Source organism: Drosophila mauritiana, chromosome X (genome assembly GCF_004382145.1).
Source record: "Drosophila mauritiana strain mau12 chromosome X, ASM438214v1, whole genome shotgun sequence".
Lineage (NCBI taxonomy): Eukaryota > Metazoa > Arthropoda > Insecta > Diptera > Drosophilidae > Drosophila > Drosophila mauritiana.
Genome location: NC_046672.1, coordinates 9,004,118 through 9,023,785, shown reverse-complemented (window position 1 = coordinate 9,023,785; position 19,668 = coordinate 9,004,118). Strand labels below are relative to the sequence as shown.

The 19,668-nt window shown below is 48.4% G+C and overlaps 5 protein-coding genes across 5 annotated transcripts; 3 read left to right on the top strand and 2 right to left on the bottom strand.

Moving 5' to 3' along the window:
- Nucleotides 1–226: 226 nt before the first annotated feature.
- LOC117148721 (msx2-interacting protein) lies at nt 227–6,613 on the top strand. The gene is made up of 7 exons (XM_033316272.1): nt 227–553; nt 612–779; nt 839–1,013; nt 1,083–1,383; nt 1,490–5,441; nt 5,504–6,203; nt 6,293–6,613. Exons 1-7 carry the CDS (start codon nt 508–510, stop codon nt 6,444–6,446), a joined length of 5,496 nt encoding a protein of 1,831 aa, XP_033172163.1. The 5' UTR covers nt 227–507; the 3' UTR covers nt 6,447–6,613.
- A 102-nt stretch (nt 6,614–6,715) lies between these two features.
- Nucleotides 6,716–11,374, top strand: LOC117148723. Its single transcript, XM_033316275.1, has 5 exons — nt 6,716–7,146; nt 7,206–7,355; nt 7,472–7,857; nt 9,011–9,190; nt 9,261–11,374. Exons 1-5 carry the CDS (start codon nt 7,080–7,082, stop codon nt 11,286–11,288), a joined length of 2,811 nt encoding a protein of 936 aa, XP_033172166.1. The 5' UTR covers nt 6,716–7,079; the 3' UTR covers nt 11,289–11,374.
- A 269-nt stretch (nt 11,375–11,643) lies between these two features.
- On the top strand, nt 11,644–15,222 carry LOC117148722 (protein GPR107). The gene is made up of 7 exons (XM_033316274.1): nt 11,644–12,009; nt 12,083–12,193; nt 12,255–12,400; nt 12,463–13,321; nt 13,380–13,513; nt 13,575–13,842; nt 14,166–15,222. The coding sequence occupies exons 1-7, from the start codon at nt 11,899–11,901 to the stop codon at nt 14,751–14,753; spliced, it is 2,217 nt and encodes a 738-aa protein (XP_033172165.1). The 5' UTR covers nt 11,644–11,898; the 3' UTR covers nt 14,754–15,222.
- Nucleotides 15,223–15,380: 158 nt separating this feature from the next.
- Nucleotides 15,381–16,729, bottom strand: LOC117148724 (gustatory receptor 8a). The gene is made up of 4 exons (XM_033316276.1): nt 15,889–16,729; nt 15,676–15,827; nt 15,527–15,616; nt 15,381–15,469 (listed from the first exon to the last, which is right to left on the bottom strand). The coding sequence occupies exons 1-4, from the start codon at nt 16,727–16,729 to the stop codon at nt 15,395–15,397; spliced, it is 1,158 nt and encodes a 385-aa protein (XP_033172167.1). The 3' UTR covers nt 15,381–15,394.
- Nucleotides 16,730–17,216: 487 nt separating this feature from the next.
- On the bottom strand, nt 17,217–18,573 carry LOC117147511 (polycomb group protein Pc). The gene has a single exon (XM_033314422.1). It carries the CDS (start codon nt 18,530–18,532, stop codon nt 17,432–17,434), a length of 1,101 nt encoding a protein of 366 aa, XP_033170313.1. The 5' UTR covers nt 18,533–18,573; the 3' UTR covers nt 17,217–17,431.
- Between the last annotated feature and the right edge of the window lie 1,095 nt (nt 18,574–19,668).

Below are 19,668 nucleotides of genomic sequence, written 5' to 3'. Positions count from 1 at the left end.
TAAGTACTGTAACGTAGACCATCAAAGCAATAAAAACTGCTGTAATTTTTTTTAAGCTAAAGATACGTTTTTTCTTGCCCTTTTTCTATGCTTTAATTATTACTATTTTTTTCCTACGTTCCTAATAAGGCTTGGCAGCCAAGCGCAAGCAACGGGACAATATCGATAGTTCGGCGCTGTGGCAACCCTGCTGCGTTGTTTTGGCGGGCGGCAAAAAAAACACAGATGCTATGCTAACCTATGTGTGTTGTACAGTGCGCCGCTCAAATCGGCAACAACAAAACGAAAATAGTAGGCGAATAGGCGAGAAAATGTGTTTATTCTCTCTCGAATTAAAGCGCTGATTCAATTCCGACTAACTATTGAGTGCCTAAACCTGCAACAGTCAATAATCAGGCATTACAAGCGCGTTCGGTAAAACTAAATTCTTGCAAGCGAAAAAAAGGAAAGGAAAAGCGAAAAGCGAGTGGATGGTGGTGACGCTTTGCTGAATCGGAAAGTCCAGCCATGGAGTCGATTGTCCTGCATTCGGACGTGGCTCGCTTGGTCCTGGGTAGGTTTTCCCTGGACGCTTTCCTAGCTCGCGATATTTATGCTGTTCCATTTTGTAGGCTACCTAGTCAACCAGAATCTAAAAAGGGCCGCACACACTCTGTGTCGCACATCGCCTCACCTGCACCATGAGTTCTTGGCCCTTAAACAGGGCCTGCAGACGCACAACTTCCTTAACGGGGGTCTGGAGGAGATCATCTGCGAGCATGTCAAGATCACAAGTTTGGGTAAGTTAGCACGCTCCCTGCGCTTTTTTCTGCGGCTGAACGAAAATGTTTCTTTTCAGTGGCCGGTGCCGTGCAGAAGCTGCCGCTGGATACGCGTATGCAGCTGCAGCAGATGAAGCTGTCGGAACGGGTCAGCGAACTGATAGCCGCCGGCGAAAGGAGTAGCTATACCAATGAAAGCAGCACCCCAGGCGAGCCCAACATATCGCAGTCGCATCGCAAGAGAAGGCGCTTGTAATTATAGATTTTTCCTTGACACAACCACATCGGAATTCTCATTGCTCTCTTACCCCTGTTCCCCAGACGCACCCATTCTCCCGTGAACAGCATTTCTTCGCCTTCGTTTAGCAAGCGACCGCGTCTGTTGCCGCCACACTTCTACTGCAGCATTAACCGCGACAAGGTCAGGCAGAGTTTCCTAGGCAGCCAGGATGACCGCGAGGCGGAACTGGACGAGGACGATGATGGTAGCACAACGGCAACCGAGGACTTGGCGGAGGAGGACTTACTTCCGGCAAATGGTCCTGGTCCGCGCAACAATTCCACGCCGCGCCAAGGTCACACCGAGCTCAATCCACTTCTGCTCACGCCGCAAAGCATGCCTGTAAGTTCAAAGATATGCTTAATGCATATCTGCTTAACTTACCAACAGTGCATCTATCATGTATTCCTAAAAAAAATATCACTCATCCGATATACGTTGATTTCAGGAACTGGCATGCGCGATAATTAAAAATCAAGACTTCCAGGAGACGCTGGTAAAGAATATTAACGTAGCGCTGCAGACGGTGACTGTTAACAATCCGTCGGTAAGCTGTGACGCCATGTTGGACGGTCTAGTAAAGAACATACTCGAAGCCACCGAGAAGGATCCCTCTTTCGATCGCATCATACAGGAAGTGGTGATCGGAGATGAACCACCGCCAAATGAGGAGGACCCTGGTGTGTCGCCTGCCTCTGATGCTGCTGGGGCTGCTGTTGTTCCAGCTGCTGCTGGAGATGTGCTGCCGACAGAACAGCCTGTGGATCCCGTGCCGCCGCAAACACCGCTTATCATTCGCACCGCCGTTGCAGCCACCACAGGAACTAATGCGGATCCCAACTTCTCCATCTCCAAGCTTATCGTACTGAACTCCAACGAGAGTGTCCAAAAAATGGTTGCTGGCTTGGATACGTCCAATATCAGCTTTACAAGCGAAGGCCTCAATCTAAATTTCGCCGATCCAGCGTCAATGCTCAGCGAGGTGGAGGCGACAGCTGCTGGTCAGGTTTGTGTGGACGCCACCACCGGGCAGCTGACGTTTCCCATGTACCTATCGAACGGTGGACTGCTGTCGCATCTTCCATTCCTGGTGAACAACGAGTGGGTAGCCCAGCAACTTGGGCCGGATGCCTTTGCCAACATTGATGACTCGCACATAGAGATATCGCTGCCGGAGCCGATTACTTTGTCTGCCAATCAGCTGCCCCCCAATTCCATTATCATTAGCAGCGCCCAGAAACAACCACCTCCCCAAAGCGTGGGGCCTCCAGTCCAGTTGATAAAAGAAGCAGCCAAAGTGGACAACAAGGCGGGCAAGGGAACGGCGGCAAATGAGCAACCGATAGATCAACTGGAGGAGGAGCAGCGAAAGCTTCCACCCGCATCCCTGGATTCATCAAGACAAGTCATGGAAAGAGTGACACCCTCGACGTCGGGAATAATCAACGTAAAGGCCTTTCGTAGCTTATCCACTCCCCGAAAGAGAACCTCACATGTACGAACATTAACTTTTTCCCCTAAGGTTCCTCCTGGTGGCGTCCTGCATTCCAATACGCCGCTCTCCACTAGGCGACCTGGTTTGCTGGCCAAAGTCCAAGAGAAGCCAATTATCAACCATGTGGAGATCATCCAGGCCGCCTGCGACCTCAGCTCAAACGAGGGCCTTGGAGGAGTGCCACCACTCTTTGCCATGGAGGAGTGCAGCAATCAGACGGTGATCAGGGCCCATCCTCCAGCTGCCGCTGCGTCAGTAGCTCCGGCTCCTCCGTTGGCGGCCACGCCAAAAAGAAAACAGAAGCGTCAAGCAGCGGTCAAGGCCTGCAAGCGAATCATATCCCAGGCGGAATCGGAAAGCAAGACGGATAAGGATCAAAAGAAAATTATGCCCAACAATAATTCTGTTTGCAGCGCATCGTCGTCCGCTCACGATGACAGCGCCGAGGCCAGCAAAGAGAATCTCCAGGAGCAGCAGAAGATAGAGAGAAAGGCAGATGTAGGCTCCACCGCCAGAGAAGACGCAGTTGTAGATAACGATATGGCCGCCTGGCAGCGCCAGTTGCATGGTTCCAATTCTGACCTTGAAAATCGGCTGCGTGAGATCAACTCCAAGCGCGAGGATGTAAAGGCTTCCGGTCGCTCGAGGCGTTCAAAGAAAAAAGATACACCCACTTCAGCTTCGTCGAGATCACGAAAAGCTCCAATGGTCAAAGCGAAGGCGGAGTCCAAGAATTCGGCGAAGAAGGATTCCACCGAGAAGATAAACATCAAGATTATCACTCCTCAGAAACCAAAGCTCCTGAAGAAGAAGAAGGTGTTTGAGACAAAAGAGGAAATCATAGACGAAACCATAGAAGAAACCATAGAAGAAACCATAGACGAAACCCAAGCGGAGGTCGAGGAAAAGGATCAGAAGAAGAAAAGTGAACTACGAGGCAATCATGCAAAGGATCAGGAGCAAGCAAAGGCCTTAGCGGCAGAACTGTCGCGACCCAACATGGCCATGCTTCTGGACACTCCGTTTAAAGCATCTCCCATTGGAGCAGGAGCAAGCGGAGCCGTAAAAGATGACACCACATCAAAGGCAGCAGATGTTGGTGGAGCCGCTATCATCCCACCCACGCCAGGAATGGCCATTCCACCTCTGGACACGCCATATGGCAAGTTGCCCAGTAGCAGCTTTCTCTTTGGTTCGGATACCAAAAGTATTTTGGATACGCCCCAGTTGAGCGCAATAACACCTGGATTTCGCTTGACACCTTTTGGACAGATGCCCGGTACTCCGATAGGCAGTGCTGCCAAGACTGAGTACTCTTCAGGCAGTTCCTATTATCGTCCGGATGAAGCGGAACACACCGATGCGAATGCGCAGTGCGCAATACAACAGTGGTGTGATCCGCAGGAGAAAGAACAACCCAAGGTTCGGTCAACGCCAAAGAAGAAAAAGGTAGAGGCAGAGGATGAGCTTTCGGAACAGAAAAATCAAGAGCTAATAGAAATGGAGCGTTCAAAGAAAGACCTTCATCCGGAGGACAAACATGCTGAGGACAATAAGAAAACACCGAAAAGACCAGAGAAGCGGGTTGATGAACATCTGGAGGAAACTGAAAACGATGTTGAAAAGAAGGAAGCGGTTTTAGAAAAGACACCAGAGACTGTGAAGCAACCCGTTGTCCTGTCCTTGGAGCCCACCGTCCTTCGACGCGTTCGATCCTTTGGCAGTGAGGCGGTGGATAATGCGGAATCCGCTGCCGCTGGCTCTTTTCCCTCCGATCAACAGCAGCTTCCGCACTATAAACTTTTGCCTGGCCTGCCCGAGGCAATCATTGAAGGATCTAGTAATTCTAGCTCCTCGGCAACCAGTGCATCGTCCTCATCCAGTTCGAGCTCAAGCTCCTCCAGTAGTTCATCATCGAGTTCCTCAAGTTCCTCAGCAAGTTCTCACAGCGGAAAGGAGGAAGAGGGAAATGGCGACAATGTCCACGAAAAGTGCAGCAAGGAAAAGGAGGTGCTACTAAACATAGACAACCTATCGAACATAAGCAGCACGGAAGACGAAGAGTGGCTGAAGGCAGCCGGTTCTGAGGATGCGGTTTTGCCAATTTTTGCTATCGACAGTCAGCCAGGACAGTTAGTTAGCCAGGATGGGGAGGTCCGCTATCCTATCCGGAATTGGCTGACACCAAGCAAAGAGCAGGTCCAGGAGTCGGATACCAGTGGAGAACAGCAAGCAAAAGCTGCACCTCCTAAATCGGAGGCTGCTCCTGTTCCGTCTCCGCCGCTTCCTATAACTCCGCCAGCTGCTCCTCCGCCGCCTCCACCGCCTCCGCCAAATACATTCGATCCTTCATGCGTCGCTCCTCCAACGGCCTCGCCAAGCCGTCAGGAACACCAACGCCAGCAGCTGAACGAAAAGCGCCAACGTGTAGTGGCCAAGTTTAAGGAGCAACCCTTACCGATCAAAGGTCAAGGGAGAAAAACTACCAACAAGAAGCTCACTGCAATGCGTGAAAACGCCAAATTGGCCAATCCAAGCAGTCAAAAATCTCCAAAAAAGCGAAAGCACATCGAGCCACTGAAAACAAAAGCAGCTAAAAAGTATATAGAACCAAATCCGAAAGATATGTCCACAGAGGCTCCTGGTCCGCCAGTCGATGCGGCCAAAGATGCGCCAGCAGATCCGCCAGCCAGCAAATTGGATCCCGCTCTGCTCATGGCCCTGAATCTATCTGCGAAAAAACAGGAATCATTACCGACTGTAATCAAACCAAAGGTAAATCGAGCAGCGGTTGAAATTGCGGCGCAGCCTGCCCCTGGAAAACGTGGACGCCCCAAAAAGGCACAGAACGGGGAGCCAGCCAAGATCTGTATGCGTCGATCCTCGCGCCTATTCGAAAATAAAAGTAAGTAGTTAAGATCTAATCAAATGGCTATTGAAACTAATATTTTGTCTTTGCAAAACTAGCTCCTGCTCCGGAAGATCTCCCCAAACCCATTGAAGGACCGAAGACGAAGACCCAAACCAAGGCAAATACCAAGAAACCGGCCAAGAAACGTGTCGAGGCAAGGGTGCCCTCCTCCAAAACGGATGCTCCGGCTCTGCCCATAGTAGCGGAGGCGGAATCCACCCAAAAATCTCCAAAGCAAAAGCCGCAAAGTCAGCAACCAATACCAGAGCCCAAACAGGATACACCGCCGTCGAAATGCGATTCGGAGCCCGATGACAGCGACTTCGAGCAGGACATGTGCCTGAGCAGCAGCCAGGAGCGGTTTACCTATAACTTCACATATGCGGACAACGGACCCAAGTCCAGCAATCCGATGATACGTCAGCCATCGAGCTATTTCAATAGCTATCAGATGCGCTTGATGACCGATGACGAACAGCTGCATACGCTGCGCATAGCCAGCGCCCAGGTGCTCTGTCTGGGCCAACCGGTGGCCAGCGCCATTCGCAATATACCCAAGAAGCGGATTCGCCGCATGACTAGCAATAGTGGCGGGACTGCGGCAACAGGGGGAAGTGCAAGTGTAAGTGGAAGTGGAACGGGAGCGGAAGTTGCTGCTGCTGGCGAACAGCCTTCGGCCACGTCTACGCCGCTGGTGGAGAAGCCCCCATCCAGGAGTGGGCCGCAAGATGAGGAAGATCTGGAGGTGGCCACCATGTAAGTGGTGAACATATGGATTTTATTTTTGTATACTTATCAATGATAATTAGTTCCCATATAATAATACCGTTCTTTCATCCATGCAGCAATTCAGCTCCGATAGCAGCGAACACCAGCAGCGGAGTTGGCGGCGAGGAGACCCCGGAGAACTCTGCTCAGCAGAAGGAGCTGCAGAGCGAGAACCACATCGTGGAGATCGAGGACATCGAGTCTATACTCTCGCATCTGCACGGCACCTGATTCCAGCTCCATTGAAGTTGTTATCGTTTACATATGTACATCTAGAACCATTTGTTGGCATCTCTCAGTTTTTTAAGGAGAACATTTTGAAGTGAATTTAATTACTATGTGAACCAAGGAACGTTATTACTAAAGTATTTATTTTTTTCGCTGTAAGCTAAGACGGAGCAGCACCACCTGCTCACACAACATTCACAAGAGAATCCCAGAAGAATCACTAATTTATGTTTCATTATTCACATTCGTACATATATAGAAATATATATATATATATATATGTATATATATACACATATTGATAGCCAGTTGATTTATTTGTTAATAGCCGTTTTTTTTCGTATTACTAAGGCCCTGCCCGAACAAAAAATGATGATTTGATTTTGTACTTTGTCGCATAAGGAGAATATAAGGAATTAACCAAGCCAATCCCTTTGACTTTCCGTGGGAATGGCACTCAAGCTGTCGCATACTGTCAATTCCATCTGCTGAAATATGCATATTGATGGGCACAATGATGGGCACAGCACGCCATCAGATAATTGGGATAATTGGACAGCAATTGCGGCTGTTGTCCGATTTCGCGACATCGCCAGGACTTAAATCCCGGCGAGAACTCTCTGCAATCGGTTGGCCATGGAGCTACTACTGCTGGTACTGCTGCTCGCACTTCGTTTCGGTGGCTCGGAAGTACTCAAGATAAGTGGGTGTTCTTGGAAATTCGCCTCGATCGGTAGCTAAATTTCTGATTACTCCTAAAAGCCTTTTGGATTGAGCCGGTTCAGCGGGCGGAATTCGATACAGATATAGCGGTGGTACTCAAAGAGTTGGATGCACTGCGTCTGGATGTTAAGGTGGACGATACCACCTTGACTCTGACCCGGTCGGAAGATGGCTTGGACATGCAGCGGTGTAAGTACTGTGGCTGAAAGCCGTTGGCATTAAGGTGGGGTTTTGTAAGCACCTATAAAGGTGCCAAAATCACATTATATAATTCAGAATTTTCTCAACCAATTGTCCTGCTGCAGTTTGTGAAATTCTGTCCACTGCCGGCGCAAGTGCCGTGATCGACCTCACCTACAGCCACTGGGAGGAGGGCTACAACCTGGTCCGCTCCCTGGGTATTGGCTATGTGCGTCTGGAGCGGATTATGCGTCCCTTCCTGGACATGTTCGGTGACTTTATGCGCCAGAAGCGAGCCAACAACGTGGCCATGGTGTTTATGAATGCCCGTGATGCCGGCGAAGCCATGCAACAGATGCTAATCGGCTATCCCTTTCGAACACTCATCATGGACGCCAGTCAGACCGATCCTGGCCAGCATTTTCTCGAGCGCATCCGATCACTGCGTCCGGCGCCAACTTATTTAGCCCTATTCGCACGCGCGGCCGCCATGAACGGCATTTTCGAAAAGGTGAGCCAGTGCCTCAGTGGTCAAAACCCATACGGAAAAGGGATTTTTCCGATTTTCCGTCTTAGAAGGGCACATTAGTTGACCAAAACATTGGATAAAATGATCCAAATATGAAGTGTAATACCTCGTTGAGTTCGCAATTAAATTTCCAATCGAACTGTGTTCAAAAAAAGAAATTCTATTTTTTGTCAATTTTTTGCAAATTTTGATGATGTTACCCCTTACAAAAAATGCGAAATTTTGGTCAAAAATTAATTTTCCTAAATCCGTCAAAAAGTGATACGGATAGTTAGTATTGGTAATAAGGAGTAAAAAGCGATCATTATAAGAGCTTTCTGACCATTTTTAGCCAAGTTATACAGAAAAAACCAATCGGAAATATTGACTTTTTTTAAAAAATCGATCTGTGTTTTTTTTGTGAAAAAAATAATCCGTTTTTTTATCAGAACATTCCAAATAATGGTCCAAATATGGAATGCCATACCTCGTTGAGCTCGTAATTAAATTTGCAATCGAACTGTGTTCAAAAAAAGAAATTCTATTTTTTGTCCATTTTTTGCAAATTTTGATGATGTTACCCCTTACAAAAAATACGAAATTTTGGTCAAAAATTAATTTTCCTAAATCCGTCAAAAAGTGATACGGATAGTTAGTATTGGTAATAAGGAGTAAAAAGCGATAATTATAAGAGATTTCTGACAATTTTTAGGGAAGTTATACAAAAAAAACCAATCGGAAATATTGACTTTTTTTAAAAAATCGATCTGTGTTTTTTTTGTGAAAAAAATAATCCGTTTTTTTATCAGAACATTCAAAAAAATGGTCCAAATATGGAATGTCATACCTCGTTGAGCTCGTAATTAAATTTCCAATCGAACTGTGTTCAAAAAAAGAAATTCTATTTTTTGTCAATTTTTTTTTACCCCTTACAAAAAATGGGAAATTTTGGCCAAAAAATAATTTTACTAAATCCGTCAAAAAGTGATACGGATAGTTAGATGTGGTAATTAGCTGCTCAAAACAGTTATTCTTTCATATATATGACAATTTTTAGCAAAGTAATGATGAAAATCCCCTGCAGGGAATCTAATTCCTTAAAAAGAATGATATGAATGTAGAAAGGAATGAATGAATGTTTTTCTCCAATTGACAGGTTCAAAAGGCTGGACTCTTTCAACGGCCGCTGGAGTGGCACTTTGTGTTCTTGGACACTCGGGATCGGGTATTTAAGTACAGGCGCCAGGCGGAACTGTGCACCCGGTTCACATTGAGTCCTCGAGCGATCTGCCGATCGATGCCCATGCCGGATCTTTACTGCGGAAGTGGATTTACGGTGTGTAGAGAGTGCTCTCACATTGAATCATATATCATATTTGGATTCCCTTCCTTCTAATCCCCGCCAGATGCAACGTGGCATGCTGCTGAATGTGCTGCGCAGCCTGATAAACGCCGCCCAGGTGAGTCCCGGTTATCCGACGGCCATCTACCAGGACTGTAATGCCACCGCCTCGTCGTCGGAGGTGGGGGATCCGTTGGAGAAGGATGACTACAACTGGCTGGACATGGTGCACTGGAGTAACTTTCTCGCGTACGCCACGCCTTTGCCTCAGATCCAGGATCAATTCCAAAGACCAGTGCCGGGTCTCACCTTTGCGGTAAACATATCCGCCGGATACTACAGTTCTGAGCACGAGGCGAAGACAGATCTGGCCGCCTGGTCGTCGGTGGGCGAGATGCGGCTCCTGAACGAGACGATCAGTCCGGCACGTCGGTTCTTCCGGATCGGCACCGCCGAGAGCATTCCTTGGAGCTATCTGCGTCGGGAGGAACGCACTGGTGAGCTGATACGGGATCGCAGTGGTTCGCCCATTTGGGAGGGCTATTGCATCGACTTCATCATTAGGCTCTCGCAAAAGCTGAACTTCGAGTTCGAGATCGTGGCCCCCGAGGTGGGACACATGGGCGAGCTGAACGAGCTGGGCGAGTGGGATGGCGTGGTGGGTGATCTGGTCCGTGGCGAGACAGACTTCGCCATTGCCGCACTGAAGATGTACTCGGAGCGGGAGGAGGTGATCGACTTCCTGCCGCCATACTACGAGCAAACGGGCATATCGATCGCGATTCGGAAGCCAGTGCGCCGCACATCGCTGTTCAAGTTCATGACCGTGCTCCGACTGGAGGTCTGGCTGAGCATAGTGGCCGCCTTGGTCGGTACGGCCATCATGATCTGGTTCATGGACAAGTACTCGCCGTACAGCTCGCGGAACAATCGGCAGGCATATCCGTATGCCTGTCGAGAGTTCACCCTGCGGGAGAGCTTCTGGTTCGCCCTTACGTCGTTCACGCCGCAGGGCGGAGGAGAAGCACCCAAGGCCATTTCCGGACGGATGCTGGTGGCCGCCTATTGGCTGTTTGTCGTGCTAATGCTAGCCACATTCACGGCAAATCTGGCTGCTTTCCTCACCGTGGAGCGCATGCAGACGCCGGTCCAGTCGCTGGAACAACTGGCTCGACAGTCAAGGATAAACTACACCGTGGTGAAGGACTCCGATACTCATCAATACTTTGTGAACATGAAGTTCGCCGAGGACACGCTGTACCGGATGTGGAAGGAGCTGGCCCTTAACGCTAGCAAGGATTTTAAGAAGTTCCGCATCTGGGACTATCCGATCAAGGAGCAGTATGGCCATATACTGTTGGCCATCAATAGCTCTCAGCCGGTGGCGGATGCCAAGGAGGGATTCGCCAATGTGGATGCACACGAGAATGCCGACTATGCATTCATCCACGATTCGGCGGAGATCAAGTACGAGATCACGAGGAACTGTAACCTCACCGAGGTGGGCGAGGTGTTCGCCGAGCAGCCGTATGCCGTAGCCGTCCAGCAGGGCAGTCATCTGGGTGACGAGCTGAGCTACGCGATTCTGGAGCTGCAGAAGGATCGTTTCTTTGAGGAGCTGAAGGCCAAGTACTGGAACCAATCGAATCTGCGTAACTGCCCGCTGTCGGAGGACCAGGAAGGCATTACCCTAGAAAGCTTGGGCGGCGTCTTTATAGCCACCCTCTTTGGCCTCGTCCTCGCCATGATGACCCTCGGCATGGAGGTGCTCTACTACAAGAAGAAGCAGAACGCACTGGAAATAACCCAGGTGCGTCCGGTGGATGATTCGTCGGGGTCCGGAGGCAATTCTTCAACAGCTCCCCCCACTGCAACTAGCACCACGAAGCAGGCATGGCACATCCCTGTGCTGGAGGCGGAGGAGAAGCCAGCGAAGGTATCGCCACCGCCCTCCTTCGAAGCAGCCACATTCAGGGGCAAGAAGCTGCCGGCCAGAATCACCCTGGGTGATGGCAAATTCAAGCCGCGTCAGGGACTGTACGCAAGGAGGAATCTCGGTGCCTCCGACTCCCACAGTGGCTACATGGAGTGAGGACGCACACATGGTCGAGTACACAAACAATTGTTATTACTTGCCGCACCTAATTAACAAGCGAAAATTGAGCGTTAAATAAATAATCGTTTTCTGTTTCATAACTTGTTTGCAACGTTTTCAAATAAACAATATCGCAACCGAATAAAGTATTAATTTCATCTGATATTTTCAAGATCTATAATGGCTAATGTAGTTTGATTTTAAACTATTAGATTGTGTCCTAAAATTTGAATTCCCGCCTACCGTTGTTTTTGGACTAAGATTTAACGGGGAAAAGGCTGTAGTGGCAACACTGCGACCCACTCGTGTGGTATTTTTAAATCGATAGGTCCGGTCAAATAACACATGCTGATATCGAAGAACGATAGACTTCGATAGCTCACCTTTTTCCCCCAGCGAAAAAGTAAAATTCTTTGGGGTTTTTATCAAGGTGAGGTGTGAATAATAGGAACTGTGACGGCGGTCGCGGCAAATCGATTGCCGCATCTTGGATTGCACCTAGCGCGGAACTCTGCGCCGGAACGTTCCGCCCGGAATCGCGGATCAAAAGTGCCACGAGACGTCGCCGATAGAACAGAAGCGGAAAATTTGGGGAAAATACGGAAATATGTGGGCTCCCGGCGGGGATGTTAAATCAATAGTGGTGCTGGCGGCACTGGCGGCGCTTCTCTGGGCCCCACTTGAGGTCCTTGGGCGGAAGCACCACCTGGAAGTGAGGGTAAGTTGGAGGCACCCTTGCCAGCCTGGAGCAACTGACTCATAGTTTACCATGATTCCTCACTTACATGCAGAACGACCGTCGCCAGTACATCGCACTCAGCACCTTTGGATTCTACACTAATGGCCATTTAGATGTGCAGCTCAGCAAGTTGACTTTTGACAATGAACAGCTTACAGATTTGGTAGGTTAAGCCGGCTATGGCATCCACCAGTAACTCCCCTGACCGGCTTTCTTTCTTGCAGATGGGTCTGTCGCTGGACAAGACCACTATTGACCAGCTGAATCCCTACTTGGACTCGCATCAAAACAAATGCATCCTCGAGGAATCACCTAAATCCCAGATCAGCGGACCCATTCTCTTCTTCGTGCTGGACCTCAAGGAGCTGAAGTAAGTAGCTTCTCTTGTTTTTTTGTGTAGATCAATCTAATTTGGTACTTCTTCTCCTGCAGAGTTCGTGTTAAGTGCTCCCCCGAATGGCATAACATGCACATCTACAACCAAATCCCGTCCAGAACCAAGCGGCACTCGCACATGGCCAAGGTTAGCGATTCGGTCCTGTTTCGGCAGACCCGCGCTGCCCAAGATTTCTCCGCCGAGGGTCCAGATGAGTCCATGGAGGATCCTTTGGAGCAGGAACCGACGGACTTGAAGTCTTCCTCGCCTGCTGCGGTTGCAGGCAAAATAGAACTGCCCAAAGATGAAGGTGCACCCAAGGTGGATGCTCCTGCCCAGAATGTTGATGCTCTCAAAGAAGAGTCTGTTCCCAAGCCACCAGTGGCTGCCAATCAGAATATTTCTGACAAGCAGGAACTGCCTCCCCCACCAAATGCCGCGCCTAAATTAGAGGAAGCCGTTAAGAGTGAACAGAAGCAGGAGGAAGACCCCGCTAAAAAGGATGAAACCCCGGCCAAACAGGAGGAAACCCCAGCAAAGCAAGTACCCGTAGAAGAGCCAAAAGTCGCAGCCCCACCACCGGCCGTAAATAGCCCAGCAGCTGCTCCGTCCCTAGATGATACTCAAATTAACAAAAAAAATGAAGACACCGATACGGACGCAGCTCCCGGAAACCCATTCCCGCACGAGGACGATTCCGAAGAAGATTCATATGGACCCGACTCGTTTAAGCAATCGCAAGAAAACCTGTGCAAGGATTCGACCATGCCGCTGGTCAGGGAGACCATCAACAATGTACACTACTACAGCTTTAACTTCTCTATGATGGTGGCCACGCCCAGTGACGAGGGCTTGTACAACCTTTACTTCCACGCCTGTCCCAATTATCACACTTCAAAAATAATGTCCTTCAATGTGAGTACCAGCAACTATTCCACTTGGATCTTATCTAATGTCCCTGACCTTCATTTAGGTGGACATCGAGGAGAACAACAATGGCAACTACTTGTCGGCTGGAGAAATGCCCCTGCCCGCCTTGTATTTCATGATGAGTTTGCTCTTCTTTCTCTCCGGCCTCTTTTGGGTTTTCATTTTGAAGAAGAGCAAGTGAGTTGAATTGGTTTGTCTGGAAATTGCGAAAATAATAATTGTCTTTTCTCTGTGGCAGGCACACTGTGTACAAAATCCATTATTTGATGGCCGTTCTGGTCTTCCTCAAGTCCCTCTCGCTGATGTTCCACTCGATCAACTATCACTTCATCGAAAAGCGGGGCGAACACGTGGAGACCTGGGCCATCCTTTACTACATTGCCCACCTGTTGAAGGGCGCCGTGCTCTTCATCACCATCGTTCTGATTGGCACCGGCTGGACTTTTATTAAGCACATTCTCTCTGACAAGGACAAGAAGATTTTCATGATCGTGATTCCACTGCAGGTGAATTATTTTTTGTTAAAAGTTAAAACCAAAAACGCACAGACCCTGGAACAGTTCTAATTAGTCATCAGCAATCAAAATATATTATTGAAAGTTAGTTTTATTGCGAGGCACTCATGACTAATTTCGTCACGTTCACGGTGAATTAAGAATTGTTTGTCCAAAGAGTAAATAGCGTAATTCCTACAATCTAAAGCTTTGGTGGTTGTGTTTATGATAAATGGCTCACAAAAGGCGAAGTTCCAAGAACGTTTTGTTTGTTTATATCTAAATACTAAAAACCGTAAAGAATATAACTCATATTCACTATTTTTCGCTTGCAGGTTCTGGCCAACGTGGCCCAGATCATTACGGACGAGTCTGATCAGAGCGACGCCGAGTTCCGTACCTGGCACAACATCTTCTTCTTCGTGGATCTGCTGTGCTGCGGCGCCATCCTGTTTCCAATCGTATGGTCCATCCGACATCTGCATGAGGCCTCTGCGACAGATGGCAAGGCGGCGATCAATTTGCGCAAGCTGAAGCTGTTCCGTCAGTTCTACATCATGATCGTGTGCTATATCTACTTCACTCGGATCATCGTCGATCTGCTGCAGATGACGGTGGTGTTCCAGTACGCCTGGCTAGACGAGATGTTCCGTGAGATGGCCACCTATGTGTTCTTCGTGCTGACTGGTTACAAGTTCCGTCCAGTATCCTCGCATCCGTACTTCACCGTGCCGGATGAAGACGAGGACGACGACGAGGTGGAGGTGCTTACCGAATCTGGTCTCACGGAGACGGTGCACCGTGTGAAGCAGCTAAACCGGAACCACGGAAGCGGCTTGGGCGGAATCACCATCATCGAGGGCAACGATGATGAGCGCGAGAACCTGATTGCAAAGCGGGAATCAAGCCATGAGTACGATTAGGCCCCATAACTGGAAGCCAATTGATCTGCATCACCAATATTCCCTGCATTAGTCCGTAGTCTGTAGTCCCCGGAGTCTTGGATATGATGACTCAAATTCTGAGCTAGTACTTTACCATTACTTTAATATATTGTTTTATGTTCAGCGCATCTTACGAGAAATCAATAAGAAAATCAAAAGCAAACGCGATGGCAATGGCAATGGAGGGGAAAATCTCAGCATATAAACTTGTATAGGGCAACGTCGGCACAACGTTTGGTGGGCACCAACGGCTCCTCCACCACCTCCTCCAGTGCCCGTCCAGTCGCCAGCCAAGGAACCCTTGTAAATAAATAATGAATCCGCTTAACGGAATACTGAACGCTTGTGACACCCAGGCCCTATCCTTGGTTTAAGATATACATATAAATAAATACACTTATGTAATTACCTATAATTTTATGAATATAACAAAGCTTTAATATGTAAACCCAAGATCTAATCTGATTTGAACTGTGGCTGAAACTTGTAGAGCTTAAAAACCACATAGAGAAATGCCAGTTGATGAATCTCTAGAGGTTTCAAGGACAACTTCAAACGCATTTGCTATGTGGTACATATGATTCTCACCATTATGTTGACCTAATCGTTTAAAGGATGTCCTACATATAGGTATTGCTGAACTTCGGTATGAACTGGATGGTGTAGATCATATATGTGCCCACGGAACAGGCCATCTGGAAGGACAGTGGTTAAATGAGAAACCATTACTCATAGAGAGAGTCCACACCCACCCGAGTTAGAAGACTGCAATCCAGGATGGTCAGGCCGAGGCAATCGATTCGTACCGGCTGATGCAGGAGTTGCAGCGAAAAGTTCTGAATCTGCCAAGGATCAAGAATGAAAGAGTGAGTCACGACAGCAAGATACCATGGCAGCCCACCTGCAGGGAGAGATCGGGACAGCTGCAGCAGCCGGAATCGGTGACTATATTATGCAGCTGATGGGCGATCCTGGGCATCACGACCATGCAGCTCTGCGAAGCGTATATGAAGGCGGGAATCTCGAGCAAGGCGGGCACGATTAGGTAGTAATCTGTAAGATGATACTCCACATATACTACATGATGCACTTAAATGATAGATCCCCAAGTCACCGTTGTTAATCACATTGTTGTAGATGCTGTAGTACATGAAGTAGCAGTCCACGGCGATGCGGATGTTGATGGTCAGCAGGACGGCGAGGATGGAGAAATTGAAGGCACCCTGGAAACATTTGAGCATGTCATACACATGGCTATAGATGCGCTGCTTCTGCACCAGTCGCCGGCGCAGGAAACTCTCGAATCCAGGAAAACTCCGGCCCGTTTCGCTAGCGAATCGCGAGTACTCCGCCAGCAGACCCATTTCGCGTTCCAAGCCGGTCAGCTGCTCCCTGAGCAGCTCCAAGTGCAACACGAACTGCAGATTGCGCAGGTACGTCAGCCACACGAGCGGCTCATAGGTGCTCCAAAAGAGCAACATGTGATGGGTGAGCGCTTGGAACTGCCACAATCCCAAATGGATCGCCACTTCGGCGCCCATCATGGCGTACAGGGATATGAGATAGCGACGAAACTGCAGGAACTCACTACGCAGGCTCACCAAGCCCACTTTTTGGCCACCCAACTTGAAGTGCAGCCACCAGAAGTTCGCCAAATGCCGCTGGCTGCTCAGCGTCTCCAGATATATGGCCAGCACGGCCAACTCGGCGAATACGTATTTTAGGGCGTCATTGGCACAGCCAAACATGTCGCCGCGATAGAGGAACTCCTCGCCGCTGAAGAGGCACGCCAGTACGAGGGCACTCAGCGAAATGAGCAGGAACAGGCTCCATGCCATCAGACGCCTCCTGGTCCTGGCCGGATTCCCATCGCCCGGCAGCGGCAGCCCATGGAAGCCGAGCACCTGGTAGAGCCGCAGGTGGAACTGCAGGACCCGACCCAGACGGCCGCTCATCGTTGACTGCTCGGAAGCGAAACCCTTTTGGATGGACAGGCCTTATCCCTGCGGCAGATCTTCCTTTAAATGGGCCACCAAACAACTGGCAAATCCATTAGCCTAAGTGACTTCCTCAAAAACACTGAGAACAGTAATCCAACTCGATTTCCGTATTTAAAACAATAATAAACAATTAGAAACTAAAGAATGCTTGTAAATATGTTATACGTTTTATAGATAGAATCAAGGCTTAGGATAATTGCATTAAGTAGTATACTTAAGTTCCCATTGCCAAGTGAACCGGTATTATCCAAAGTTGAAGTCAATAACAAAAATGAGTGCATTTTACTCTTGCACCATTAGAATATTAGATTTTAGTGTTTAAATAAACTAATTTGCGAATTCAAGATCATAACTTGTATACTAATTAGACAGTCTCTTTTTTTTAATACTTCAACTATTCAGATTTGCGTTTTTATTACTTTATAATTTTCAAGTGGTCTTGGTGCTTTCCAACTGCTAGGATTGTGTTGAGACATAAACATAAACAAATAAGTTTAGCTAACAACTTGATTCCTAGAAATCGAATAACATTTCTTTGAGTGTTTACAAGCATTTCTTTATTTATCGCTTAAATCTTAAAACTGATACTATCGACTTACGAAGCTACGAAAAAAAATGCAATAAATAGATCTTAGATTAGGCGGGGTGTTGGGACACCTACAGATAGGGCCCACTGTACTGGTGGTAGCTACTGGATCCGTAGCCCTGAACATGACCCACGTTGTAGCTATCGACGCCACTGTATGTTTCCGACGCGGCACTGTTGAATCCCTTGGCCTCGGGCCAATCCACCAGGGACTGTGATGGTCGGCGACGCCTTGTGGCCGTGAGCGGTGGTCCATAGGTGTCCGCCGGTTCCTCCTCGCCGTACGGGTCACTGGATGGCACCTGTACGGATGGCCGGAAGTCAGTGCTACTTCCGGCCGAGGGTCGCGAGTATTCGTATCCGAAGGAGGACTCCTGCGGAGCTTCGAGGGTGTACGCTGGCGCTCTGGTTTGCTTGGAGCTCCGCTGGGCCTGACCGTGGCTGGGCGGGATGTAGGCGTGACTGGGTGGCGAGTACTTATAGCCCGTATCCGGCTCCTGGTCGATGTGCTCCTCCACGGGTGCGGGCTCCGCATAGGCGCCAGTCTGATGATGATGATGATGATGCTTTCCCCCGCTCGGATAGTGATAGCCAAAATCGTCGTCCACCTCCTCCTCCTCCACCGGATGGTGAGTATGAGTGTGATGATGGTGCTGCTGCTTGGGTCGCGACTCAATCACTCGATACGTCTCCACACTGGGCTCATGGTGATCCTCGTAGTCGTAGCCATGTGGTCTGTGCTGCTCCTCAATGATCGTATAGGTGTTGACCTTCTTCTTGGGCGGCGGCGGAGGAGCTGCCTTCTTGGCATATGTCTCCGTGAGGTGGTCGGCCAGCTCCTTGGCGTGATTCAGATAGTCCGCATGCTCGCTCATATGCAGCGGCTTGTCCAGATCCGAGAGGATTACGCTCTCCAGCAGTGGACTGGGCTTGGGACGGACTCGTCCCCGACTTCGGTATAACTGATGCGGATGCGGATGGTGGTGGTAGTGGTGGATCACCTTGTGCGGCGACTCCTCCGCTGCTGACTCCTCCTTGGGCACATGCACCTTGATGTGGACATACTCGTTGCCGAAGCCAGCGACCAGCGGTATCAACAGCACCGAGATCACAGGCACCAGCAGGTGGGAACGGCAGCTTATCCATGCCATGTCGTCGCGTCGAGTGGTCATCACCTTATGGCCGCCGCCTTGCCAAAATTGGTTTAAACCGAAGTCTTTCTTTTGTCAAAATTTATATACAACAGCCAATGCTGGCGACGACAAGCATCTTGACCTACGGAGCCCTCGGGTGAAATGGATGCCACCTTGCCCTGCGCCGACCTTCAAATGCCCTTTGTGCGCGAATACCTTTCTTTAGCAAATTAACAATGGATTTCTTTTTCCATTATTACCCTATTCATATTGTTACTTATATCTTTATTCTTCTATTAATTTGTTTATCTTCAAAAAACTTACATACAAGCTATTTGCATGAGTTCTTGTAAACTGATAAAATGAACATAAAGTTTCCATTCTGTTATGCAGTGTGGAATCTTCCCTTTGCATCATTTCTTTGGTTTCTTTCTAAAAATATTATTAAATAACTTCGCATTTTTATCAGTTTCTGACGTCTCCGGCCCCTAGTACTGATATCCTAAAGGAGAGAGTAAACATAATATTCCATATTTTTATATAATAATTAACAGTAATGTCATATAATATGAGGATATCATAGTATATGATAAATAGGATTATTAATTCGTAAATGTATGAGTAATACTTTGTATTTCTAGTTTTTTCGATGGAGCACTGCCAACGTTGTTATAAATTCGACATGCCCCAAAACGCAGGTGAGTGTAGGGTGTTTGGGGGCAACTGTAAAATGTCATTTTCTTGCAATCACCGTTCGACGGAATCTCACTATCCCGCTCTATCCACACTAGCCCCCCTCCTCGCCCTTTCTCCTTCGCACCGAAACTAGCGGTTGTTTTTGTGAGTTTTATTTGTTTTAACTTTTGTTTTCATTATTATTGAAATGCGATGCATACATTTTTCTAGCCGCCAGCCAGACGACAACAACGAACGAAAGTTAATACAAATTGAATAATGAAAGCGACCTGATCTGTTCGCAGCTATCGAAATTATCGGGGAAATTACCGTGTTCATTCATACCTAATCGATATTCTCACTTATATAATATCGGCGCATATCGCCAATACTAATGTTTTCGGTTTCGCGCTACGAAATTAATAAAAACATTTAATTGTGATGCTAATGGGGGGGGAAAAAAAAACTGAGAAAGTTGCTCTGCGACATCATTATCACGA